At 42.0% G+C, this 12636-nt stretch overlaps 1 protein-coding gene across 2 annotated transcripts in view; it reads left to right on the forward strand.

Moving 5' to 3' along the window:
- LDLRAD3 (low density lipoprotein receptor class A domain containing 3) overlaps nucleotides 1-12636 on the forward strand; it is a 158268-nt gene that overhangs the window by 41144 nt on the left and 104488 nt on the right. For both annotated transcript variants that reach the window (XM_025044102.1, XM_025044101.1), the window contains one exon: nucleotides 10314-10448. In XM_025044102.1, coding sequence (XP_024899870.1) covers nucleotides 10314-10448 — 135 coding nt within the window. The remainder of the gene's footprint in view (nucleotides 1-10313; nucleotides 10449-12636) is intronic.

A 12636-nucleotide genomic window follows, 5' to 3' on the forward strand; every position in this document is an offset into this window, starting at 1 on the left:
CGCTCTCTCTCTCTCTCTCTCTCTCTCTCCCCCTCTCTCCTCTCTGATGGGCTTAATTAAGATGTCCTCTTTAATATGACCATTTTCTCATGTTATTAATTTTTTAAAAAACATAAGTTTTAATGACTTCAGCGATTGTTTTGATAAATTGATTTTCCCTTATCCTGTTGGTTCTGTTTTAAGTCCCTGGAGAAGAGGGTGGCCGTCTCCTGTGTTATTTATGTCATTTCAAGAAACAATCATTGCCGTACTCTCCCAGCAGGACACAGGGAGTTTATAACTCTTCCGTGTGCCTTCTCCTGTTGCCTTATTTCATCTTCTGGGTCTCTCATGGCAGAAATATAGCAGAGCTGCTGGATTGTCGAATGGTTAGTAGCTGAAACCCACCTTCACAGGGAGGCTACATATCACTACTGTGGTCGGGACCTGACTGAGCAAAGTGACTGTGTAGCCGGAGCGTCTGGCTTCAGATTTGTGTTTCCCCTAATTAAGCATGAGATGGGCATGCTACCTGACCTCTTTGCACGGTCGTTTCCTTGCCTCTAAAAGCAGCACTGAGAGCCTGCTTCCTGGGGTCGTTGTGAGAATTAGATGAGATAATCTCTGAAAAGTGGTTAGTGTAGTGGCTGGCATGGAGTAGTTGATTTTAAAAATATATAGTGACTTAAAACTGAGTAATTAAAGGGAGAACCATAATGACTAGGATTTTGCCTTTGGCTTAGGAAGTTCAAGGACGTATTTCTTTTATGTTTCATTTAGTATATATCAGCTTGATCTCTGCTTTCTACTGTCCATGGGGATCTTACAATCTAAGGGGAGAATTTTATATATATTTATATGCATGTATATGTATATGTATGTGTGTGTATATATATGTACATATATATACATATATGCACACTCATAACATACATACATAATACAGACTAGAGAGTAATCCAATGGCAGTAAAAAGCAAGTGTGACACATTATAGTATGTACATTTTAAATGATGGTGTCAGCCTACATACTCTCTGCCTTAATTAAAGACCCTGTATGATTTAAATGTTTGGATATTGGTCTTTAATTGTTTAAGTGAGTAAATTGTATTCATTCCAAATTAAATCAACAGAGATTAAGCCAGCATTTTCCCCTGGCCTATGTACCATTTTAAAATAGTGGTTCTAACTCACTGTTTTGAGAACTGGTAAATAAAAGGAAAGAATCTAGCATTTATTCCCCTTTTCCTAAATGAATTATACTCTGCATTATTAAATACCCAACTTAGGTAAGTTCTCCTTTGTTGAAGAATACCAGCTCTAATAGAAGAATGAGAGAATTAGAGTGTCTCTATTTTGTAACCCTTAATTAAAAAATAGATCATCAATGGCTGCTAAATCCATTAGACAAAAAATTGATGAGGGGGCTTTATAGTGGATAGATCAGGATGAAAAATCCTGAAACCAGAAGTCAGTCTTTTCACAGACAGCTTTGAATCCATATTGTACCACTTCAAGTAGAATTAGAAACCCTATCACTCTGTATATTTCTCTATGTTAAAAACTCCAAAAGATAGCGTATTTTTGCTTTAAATTTTTCTTTAAATTTTCAAATATATTTTCAAGAATTCTAGAGGAGAAGACTAGCCTATTATATTCACCTAGATATTTACTATTTTGGTTTCTCTTCCATCATTCTTGATGTTCCGAGTCTAAGTCTCCTGGTATCATTTCCTTTCTGTCTGAAGAACTTCCTTTAAGCAATTCTTTTAAAGCAGAGCTGCCGGCAACAAATTCTCTGAGTTTTTCTTCCTCTGAGAATGTCTTTATTTCACCTTCATTGCTGACAGATATTTTTACTGCATACAGAATTCTGGGTTGACAGTTCTTTTATTTAAGCACTTTAAAAATGTTATGCCACTTCCTCTGGCCTCTGTGGTTTCTAATGAGAAATTTGCAGTCATTTAAATTGTTTTCCAAAGAGAATACATCATTTTTCTCTGGCTGCTTTGAAGATTTTTTTTTTTTTTTTTTTTTTTGTCATCTTTTTCAGCAGATTATAGTGTGTTTGAGTATGTGGATTTCTTTGATTTTATCCTCTTTAGGGTTCTATTTGAATCTGTAGGTTTTTTTCCTTTTGCCATACTTAGCACATTTTCAGCTATTTCTTTAAATAGTTTTAAAAAACACTTCACTCTTTCTCCTTTTCTTATGGGATTCTGATAACTTTATATCTTTTGTTATTGTCCCAAAAGTTCCTGAGGCTCTGTTCTTTTTTTTATTCTGTTCATTTTCTAATCGATCTTTTTTCCTTTTATTGTTCAGATTGGACAATTTCTATTTGCCTTTGGTCAAGTTTACTTTTTCTTCTGTCATCTCCAGTCTGTTTTCAAGCCCATGCAGTGCAGTCCTTTATTATTTTGGTTACTATATTTTTCAGTTCTAAAATTTCCTTTTGGTTCTTTGTATCTTCTGCTTTTTGCTGAGACTTTGTATTTTCCATTTGTTTTGAGAGTGTGATCGCTTGTTAGAATATTTGTATACGCTGATTTAATGTCTGCATTATATAATTTCAGAATCTGTCCTATCTTGGCATTGGTATCTGTTGATTATCTTTTGCCATGAGAATTGAAATTTTTCATATAGTAAGTAATTTTGGATCATATTCTGGATACTTTGATTGTTATGTTTGGCAGTCCGGGTTTTGTTTAAATCCCATGGAGAGTGCTTATATTTTGTTTTAGTAGGCAAATGACCCTGTTGGGTCAGGCCACAACTTCCTGACGGCCCTCTGTGGGATGTGTTTGTAATATTTTTCAAACAATTTTTGCAGTGCTGCTTGGGCCTGTCCTGCAGGTACACCTCCCAGTGGTCAGTCAAGGACCTGCACAGTGGCCTATGAGTTCAGTTCTCGATGTCTTCAGTGTCCTGATAAGGCCCTGCATGTGCAGCTTGGGGATCAGCCTAGGAGTTCCTGAATCACTTAATGGAGTCACTTTCCCAAGTGCCTCCCTCTCCATGATCTCTTTGATACTTTCTGGTTTTCTGGGACTCTGAGAGGGAAAAAAATGAGTAAACTTATCACCTACTCAGTGATTTCAAGGATAGAATTTTGGTCTTCTTCCCCAATTGGCCTGCTCCAATTTACTTTTTAGAATCTAAAAATAAACGCTACAAGTATTCTGTCCAGGTTTTTTTTTTTTTCTTTTTTTACTGCATTCAGTGGGAGAGAGTCAGGGTGGGGTGTGATTACTGCATCTGAACTGGAATTGGAACCTCCCACAAGTCAATTTTAGCATCACAAGAGACAACCAGATGCTATTTGTTTTTGCCTTCTGATATGACTTAACAGGAACACACATCACCACTATGAGGTATTTCTGCCTAAAACATCCAACCTGAATCTGATTGAGCCTCCACATCTGTCTTAGTCCGTTTGAACTACTGTGACAGAATACCATAGACTGTGTGGATTAAACAACAGAAACCTATTTCTCACAGTTATGGGAGTCCAAGATCCCGGGTATGGGTACCAGCATGGTCAGGATCTTGGCCCTCTTGCTGTTTGTGACCTCACATGGCCCTCCTTGGTGCATACACATGGAGAAGGACATCCCTTGGCTTCTCCTCATCTTATAAGGGCACTAATCCCATCATGAAGGCACCTCATGACCTCATCTAACCCTAATCACCTCCCAAAGTCCCCATCTCCTAATACCATCCCACCAGGGATTGGCATTTCAACATATGAATTCCAGGAGACATAACATCAGTCCATGACACTAATCATCAGTTTATAGGAAATTCAGGGCCAGAGAAACATGTTAGTGACCCCATGAGTAGACAGCCCGCCACATCCAGGATATGGGATGTTCTTCAGGACCCACTTTCACCCATTAATAAATTCTAAGAAAAAATAGAAGAGAGAACCTGTGGATTGAAGGGGAGGGGGAGAAGGAAGGACACCAGTTACAGACATGCAGAGTTTGAGGTAAGGGGGTATATGAGCAGAGATGCCCGTGAGGTATCAGGAGAAAGATGTTTATTGCTAGAGGAAAGGTTTGGGGAGCCATCCACAGAAAAATAGAAGTCGAAGCAGTGACATTGGATGAAAGGTAGGCTCAGGTGTTGGATAGGAGGTCACCAGACCCAGGAAGTCTTTATGGGGAGGAGGAAACGAACTGCCATCAGCAAACTGGCTCTGAGCTGAATCTAGAGGGGTTTTGAAAATTCAAACCCTCTGATTCCTTAGAAGCTGGGAAAAGGCAAGCGGAATTGAGGAATCTTTCCCTCTGGCCTCCTGCCTCTTGCCCAGAGTGGCGGCCCCTCCCCTCTAGCAGATGCGGAAGAGGTTCTAGCTCCAGAGCGTGGCTGCATGTGGGTCTCGGTGGGCACAGGGCTTATGGGAGAGGCCACATTGAGGGGACTCTGAAAGCAAGACAAGAGCTTGCAGCCGGCCGCAGGCAAGCCTGCTAGTCTCCTTTGAAGGTCAGGGCTGTGAGCATTATTTTCCAGGCCACAGAGAGAACAGTGCTCTTTAATGGGATGGATTATTTGCAGAGAGGCTTGAAGCCAGGAGCCTTCCATCCTCAAACAGAGGAAGTCTTGGGGCAGCTCCATTTCTTCCGGTTGCCTGGATTCCGGGGGGATGGAGCTGAGAAGACAAGATCCCCATGAGGTGGGGATGCTGGTCGAGGAAGTAAGCGATCCACCGAGGAATGGGGAGCAGATGGGAAATGCGGGGGCTGGTGACGAGGACTTTCTCATTGATGTATTTTGTCAAGAACCCTTTGAGGTAGAAGAGCTGTGGACTTCACAGACTTTGAATAAATTAAAGACGACATTTCCTACATCCTGCCGGAGACAGATTGCTTCATTTCCTGCCTTGGAGGCGGTCAGTTGCTTTTGGGAGAATGCAGTGAGCCCTTGGTCTTTCCTTCAGATGTGGTTGAAGTAAACGCAGCCAGTTTAATTAACCACGGAGCGTAACCTTAACTCATTGCTCCCTCCCTCTGGCAGAGAGAGACAGGTTCCCTTTGCTGAGTCTCGGGGCTGGAGAACAGATCCTCAGATCCCTGAGTTTGTTGTGGTAATAACTGAGGAGCTTTTAAGTCCGCAACTGAGTTTTTGAAGTTGACGCTGCAATTTTCTCCATCCTTGTTGAAATAAATACTGTAAAATACAATGTTCCTCTCCCTAGTTAACTGAGTAAAATGATACATTTTTCAGTGACTGGTAAACTCTAGGAAGGATAAAGAAAACTTATATTTGGAGCATATTTGTTACTGCTAAAAAATTCAGAGACATCCTTAAGTTCAAAGCATTTCCCGGCCAGTTTATGAGCAACCCCTGGAGAAGGTTCCTGGGTGAGGGTCCAGGGTGAGGCTCCATGGGACCACAGAAATCCCTAAGACCTGACCCTCGCCTATCCAGAGCCTACAGGGTTGGTCCACCATAGTCTCACTCACCCTGAAGTTAGGCTAAGCCTGGTAAGTAGCTGCAGAAGCCCTAGAACTTAAAACGAGTTGTATGGGGGCTTTGGGGGAGATTTGCATTTGCCGAGTGCACTCTGCCAAGTCTGCCGAGTGACTGAGCATTTATGCCTTGAAGGACCATCGTTGACAAGGATTTTTCTGAGCTGTGTTGCATCTTGGCCTGACCTGTGTTTGCCTTTGCTGGGGACAGTGCAGGGCCATTCTTAGGAATGATAATTTTTAGACCAGGCTATAATACAGGGTTGCCTTTGGCTCCTTTTAGAACTTTCTGGTGTCTTTTGAAACTATCTTAGGCTGCTGTGCTTGTGGAATTCTTAAGGTTGCTTTTTATAGCTTTTCTTGTTTCCTCCCATGGTTGTCAGCTTTTATTTCTTGCTATAGTTTGTCTGCAAGGTGGCAAGCAGCATCCTCTCACCCTTCTAATTTGCTGTGTCCTTGGGAACCAGAACACAAACCTCGCTGGAATTTACATAAACAGAGAATCAATAGACCCCAAGGTGGGGGTAGGGCTTGAAAGCAGGTCCCCAAGGCAGCTCCTCACACTTGAAGGGCATGAACACTGAGATGTGTGTTTTGATGATGCTAAGGAATTTTCTTCTGACTTGCTGCTAGATTTGGGAAGTGTTCCTCTGACATCCTATGCCTCTGTTTCTCTGCCCTGCATTGGGGGTGGGGTCGTGGGGACACAATGTTTTATGAGGAGCCGTTGACAAGGAGGAATCTGAGATGTGGTTGTTTACCAGCAACTCAGGTGCCTAAGTGTGAAAGATACAAGAAATGGGTGTTTGTTGTGGGCCAGGGAAAATTTTGCAAGGGAAAAATAGAAGGAAAGTGAGTGCTCACTGAAACATTTCTGCCAGACTAGACTGTTGAAATTTTTTTAGTGTGGTCTTTCAAACATACTGAAAAAGAAAAGTGAAATTAAATGAACCCCTGCGTTCAAACACCCTGTCTTAACAATCATGTTATCTGTAGTTATAGTATTAAAACTATATTAACTCTAGTTAATAATACTATGTTATATTATTAGTCCATTATATTATAATGATATTATAACTATTAACTATAGTTAATCATATTGTGTTATAGATTTGGAAGTTGCTGAGTAGATCTTAAAAGTTCTCTTCACAAAATAAATTTTATAACTGTGTGGTAGTGAATGTTAACTAGACCTTTCGAGGTGAACATTTTGCAATATATACAAATATTGAATTACCCGAAACTAATGGCAGTTATATCTCAATTAAAAAATCGTGTTACCATGTTGCCTGATTTAACTTCAGATTTTTAAAATAAGACGTCCCAAATATTAGAAGTCTGGTGATGGAGCACAGACTTGTAATGCAGATCCTGTCCTTCTCCGTTCTCCACAGACGCATCCACTGTCCAGAACTTAGCGTTGTTTCCTCTCATGCAGATTTTTATTCTTTCAGTATATATATTTTTATCCATCAATAATCAGTAGCATTCTTTTGCATAGGTAACTTCATGCAAGTATTACAACTTTGGACATGTTCTTCCACAACTTATATTTGTGAAATGTATTCATCTCGTCTCTGATTCATTCATTTTTCACGGATGTTCAGCAAGGGTTGGCAAACTATAGCCCCTGGACAAAATTTAGCCTACTACGTGTTTTTGTAAATAAAGTTTTATTGGACACAGTCATGTCCTTCCTTTAAGAATTTTCTATGGCTGCTTTGCATGACAATGGCAAAATTGAGTAAAGAGAGAGACAAAGGCTGAATGGTTAGCAAAGCCGAAATCATTTACTCTCTGGCCCTTTACAGGAAGAGTTAGCCAACCGTTACTGTAGAATTCTGCCTTAGCATTGTAGCACGTTGTACCCATTCACCTGTGGGTGAACATTTGGGTTATTTCTAATTTTATAAATTTTACAAACAATGCTTGAGTAAATAAACATTTTTGTTTGTTTGGGATTCTCCCTAGAGTGTATGGCTGGCAGTGAAATTGCTGGGCGGGAGAGCATATGTCCCCTAACTTTACCAGATATTACTGAATTGGTCTCCAAGGTGGATCCACCAATTTGCACGCCCACTGGTAGTCTATGAGACTTCCTCTCTTTCCGCTTCCTCACATACCTTAAAATATCAACAACCTGGTATTTTAAGACCTTAAGTTTGGCAAGTCTGATGCGGTTAAAGTGGCGCTTCATTATGGGTGACAGTCGACATTTTTTTTCGTTTTTTATTGACCATTTGCCATTATGGGAATTGCCCAAGAATATCCTTTGCCCATTTTCCTATTAAGTTGTTTGTCTTTTATCCTTCAGAGTTATGAAAGTTCTTTATATATTCTGGCTACTAGTCCTTTCGGTTTTATGCATTAACACCCACCAGTGACTTGGTTTTCAGCCAGTCTGAATTCTTTACCAGAGCTGTGTCTTAGTCCCCAAACCCCGAACTCCAACTGGTACCGGTCCTTGGCCTATAAGGAGCTAGACCGCAGAGCAGGGGCTGAGTGGCGAGTGAGCGAGCAACACTTCATCTGTATTTGCAGCCGCTCCCCAGCTCTGACATCACCGCCTCAGCTCCACCTCAGATGATCAGGCATTAGATTCTCATAGGAGCCCTGGTCTCTGGTGCCAAAAAGGTTGGAGACCACTGTCTTAAGGTATAGTCAGTCTTAGTACATCTTGAAGATATGAGTGATTTGTATATACACATATATACATATATTCACACATATTTGTAGTATGCATGTATGAACGTGTGTGTGCACACACATATATAAATGACTTATTTTTCTTGAGAAGGTCTGCAGCATCTAACTCTGTGAGATTTTAAGGCTGAAGAAAAGTAAATAATTGCTAGCACACAAGGTTGATCCAGCATAGCCTTCCCCACTACGGTGTTCACAGAGGCTTGCAACCACCGCATCTTGGAGCAATTAGTGTCTTCCCAAGGCTGTCTGTTTGAGCGAGCTGATTGTTGCTGATGCTTAGGCTGCATACTCGTGACCCACAAAGTCCCAGAGAAGCTGAAGGCCACCGTGGTGGGATGCGACGGGTTTGGAGGGCTGCCTTGGACAGAAACCGAATGTGATTTGTGGTTTTGGGTTTCCCCATTTTGGTTTTGGCTGAAGTCAGACCTTGGTTTCAGCTTAATCAAATTGAACCATTCTCTGGCCCACAGCAATTTAAATAATTAAAACTTCATTTTCAGGCCAGACTACTTTCGTTTGACTTTGTACTGGTCCATCATCTTCAAAACTAGGAACACTGGCTTTCCCTATCCCCCTACCTCCTCTGACCTTTCAAATCAAACTTTCTGAGTTGAATAGTTAAAAAATAACTTTGCAATCCTTCAGGTTTACGGAGCCCTGTGAAATTTACAGTCCTCGCAGCCATGGTTTCTGTGTATCTTAACAATAGCTCAGTGAAGCATACGGGGAAGATCTATGACAGCTGCCATCTTGCAGTTAAGGACCACTGAGAGACTCTGCAGCTGACTTGCCCTTGATCCTATAGCAATCCTCTGTGCTGGGCCTCGCGCCCGCTCTAGTGCTCTTCCCACAATGTGTAATTCAGGGGTGGGCTCAGTTCCTCACCCAAGATCCAGGATGCCCCCTCTTCATCATCACCAATATCTCTCCTTCAGAGAGGGTCATCCTCTGGGGGACCGAGACAGACATAACTGGGGGAGCACATCTAATAATCCGAGACCGTGCTACGTGTCAGACTCTGCGCTATACATTTTGTTACACGTCATCTCAGTTGATGCTCAAATTAATGCTGTAAGTAGCAGGAGCAGCTTGGTGGGCCTGCGACCAGCACAGCCACACAGGGCTCGTGCTTAACTTAGAAGAGTGCCATGCTTGGTTTTATGCCCTGCTTCATCTGTATTTAAATAATTTTTGAACAGTTGGCCCCACATTTTTTTCAGTTTGTACTGGGCCCTGCAAATTATGTAGCTGGTCCTGTCTACAGATCCAGAAACCGAGGCTCGAGAGGTGAAGTAATTTGCCCAAGATTATACAGCTAATAACTGGCAGAGCTGGGACTGGAGTAATTTCTACTTTGCCACTTCATTTATTAAAAATAGAGCCCTGGAAAAGCCTTCTTTGAATTGCACTGCAAGGAACAGGGAAGCGAGGTAAATTGCGCTATAGAAATACTGATTTTCCATGGAGATTTGCTTATAAGTAGTTTATGGTGACCTCACACTGGCCAGTTTCCAGCCTTGTCTTTGATGGGGGGGATCATATCTGTCATTTCTTTTAAGGTTCCTGAAGGTTCCTGGAATAGGAACCCTGACAGGCTGACCAAGTGGGTTAATGGGCTTCTTTGGTTGCAAAGAAGAAATTGAGACCACTGAGTTTACTTGGTGAGCCATAAAAATACAGGAGGAATAGCTATTGGACCAGATGATGCCATCACCTCCTCAGTGACAGACGTTCCTGGATCCCTGATCAGCTGCTCCTTCTTGCTTTGCTTTTCTCTATGTATCTCTTTTGCTTCATCCATTCCACTCTCAGCTCTCCTGAGACTTTCAGGTTTGCCCAGGCCCCTCAAAGGCTGCTGGCCTGCCTAGAGGTTGACCACCTGGGGCGAGGCGCTGCCCTCTGGCCATGTGGGTATGGTTATAGGATATCAGCATGGTGACTTGGGGTAAGGGGCTTTGAGAATGAGGCAGAGTGAGTCTTGCCTGTTCAGGTCATTGGCTGGCTAATGTTCCAGGACGGGCTCTGAGTCAGCCATCGTAGGTGATGAGCTCACTGCTTCCTGAGCAGGACACACTCCTGGCTGGAGAACCTTTTGGGGTGTCCCGTGGGGACTTACTGGCCTCCCTGATGACCTGGCTCTGTTTTCCTCTCACAGCAGCAAACCCTCTGCTTTGCTCCACTGCCCGTTACCACTGCAAGAACGGCCTCTGCATTGACAAGAGCTTCATTTGCGACGGGCAAAATAACTGTCAGGACAACAGCGACGAGGAAAGCTGCGAAAGTTCTCAAGGTAGGAGACGCCCGAGCACTAAGAAATGATTGCAACACCACACCACAGTAGCGCCGAAGGGAGGAAACAGCACCCATACCCACCTCCAGATACAACAGCTGTCTTAACTTTTGCACTTTACCTTGCAGTCCTTGTACCATGATTTTAACTATAATGCACCTACCGTTTTGTTTCCCTCATGTCTTAAATATCAAATATATATTTTCTCTTCAATATTGAAATTTGCCCCCGCTGCCGTACACACTGTCATGGTGCTCCACTGTGGTTTTCTGAATTACTGCGTTGTTGGGGGCTATCGAGGTTGTTTCTTTCCATCGAATTACTCGTTCAGGGCAAATTCCGCCGAGTGTGACATCTGCGTGGTTCACGGCTCCACCTCGTCATACAGCTGTTTGAAATTATTATTATTATTTTTTACTTTACACGGCTGCTAGCATTGTGTGCACATGTCAGTTCCACTGTAACACCCCAGGCATTCTATGCCGTTCCATTTTTCCCGTGTTTGCTAATTTGGTAGTCATAGAACGATAGTTCTCCAAATGCTTTAATTTGCATTCTCTGATTATGAGCAAAGTTAACATTTTCCCCCATGTGTTTGTTTACTACTTTGTTTCCTCTTGTGTGAATCGCCTACTCATATCAGGGCTCTTGGTCTCAGAGCTATTTTCTGGAAGCTGAAGGATGCAGTTGGAGGATGGAAAGATGAGCCTTTTAGGGAACTCAGAAGGATGCAGTGGGGTCATATCCTCTCTCGTGAAAACCAACCGGGTACATTTCTTATTGACTCCTTTCCAGTAAACATGTATTTTCTTCAGCGGCGAGAGGAAAATGCAAAGATTTAAAAATGTTCGTCCATTTTAAGACATACTAAAACGTATATATTTCTGTTATAAACTGGTATCTGTATGCAGTCTTTTTTCACTTAATATTATATTGCTGTGATTCACCCCTATTATTATTTGTTGGTACAGTTCATTTTCTTGACTGTTATTCAGTATTCTACTGTTGTAAAGGTACCACAGTTTATAGGTTTAATAAAACTGTAAAAAAGAAAAGCCAGAGAAAGATGGTTAACTGGCTAACCCATTAGTTGGGAGATAGAATGCATGAGAGAAGCTCCATGAAGTTAGATGCAGGTTCTTTTCGAGGTCCTAGCTTTTATTTTGGTTGGCGTTTATTATGTTGTTAAAAATGAATGAATGAACAAATGTGTTATGAATAGACCACTGGCAAGAATGGGTCACAAACCAGGGATTATGATTGATCCAAATCTATACTCCTGAGGTCCATAGACAAGAAAATACAAAATGTACATGAGCATAGACTTTGCCAAAATGTGTGCAGAGAACAGCTCTGGGAGGTGAGTCTTGGATAAAATTTGCCTCTGATTGTCTTTGCCTAGAAAATCCCCTCCTTGAGTTTTTGCTTCAACAGAGGGTCTCAGAGTTTGAACCTCAGCAGCATCGGCATTGCGCAGGGAGTCCTTGGAAATGCAGAGCTAAGACTGCACTCCATATCAGCTGAATCAACTGGGGAGCAATCTGTGTTATCACAAGCCTCCCAGGTGATACGAATGCACTTTAAAGTCTGGCAACCACTGTTCTACACTGAGAGGTTTCTAATCTTGCCATTTGCCTAGGAATTTCTAAACTTCTTAGCCTTAGACAAAGTTACATTTTTATAAACTAAAAGTTATGCCAGTATACCTCCTGTGGCATGTGCCACCGGCAGTGATAGATTCCAAATGCAGGGAACAGTAGTCACAAAGTCAAGTAAATATTAGTATAGATAGGAGGGACTGAGGAAAATTTTCTGTAAATATTATTTCTTACGTAGTTTCTTATGTGTTTACTAGATTCACTTACAGTGCCCTGAGAGGTTCAGCAAAAGGCCTCCCAAGTCTAAAACTTGGAAGTTAGGGAGTTCATCCTGATGGTTTAGATAGTGCCTCTCCGCTTCACATGCCCATCTCAGCATTTTGCTGAGGCAGAGTTTTGCTTGCCCTGAAGAACTGTCCCTGGGTAGGCTGGTTAAATTAGTATTTCTAAATCCAGCTCATTTCTCTCTATCCATATTGTACTTTCATAATACAAACATGAGGTATAGGACAAGTTGGTGGTGGGCACATACACCTGAAGCAAATACCTTATTGGAGCAACCTTCCTTAGCATCTCAGCTTTGAGCCTTC

This window comes from Pteropus alecto, unplaced genomic scaffold (genome assembly GCF_000325575.1).
Source record: "Pteropus alecto unplaced genomic scaffold, ASM32557v1 scaffold71, whole genome shotgun sequence".
Lineage (NCBI taxonomy): Eukaryota > Metazoa > Chordata > Mammalia > Chiroptera > Pteropodidae > Pteropus > Pteropus alecto.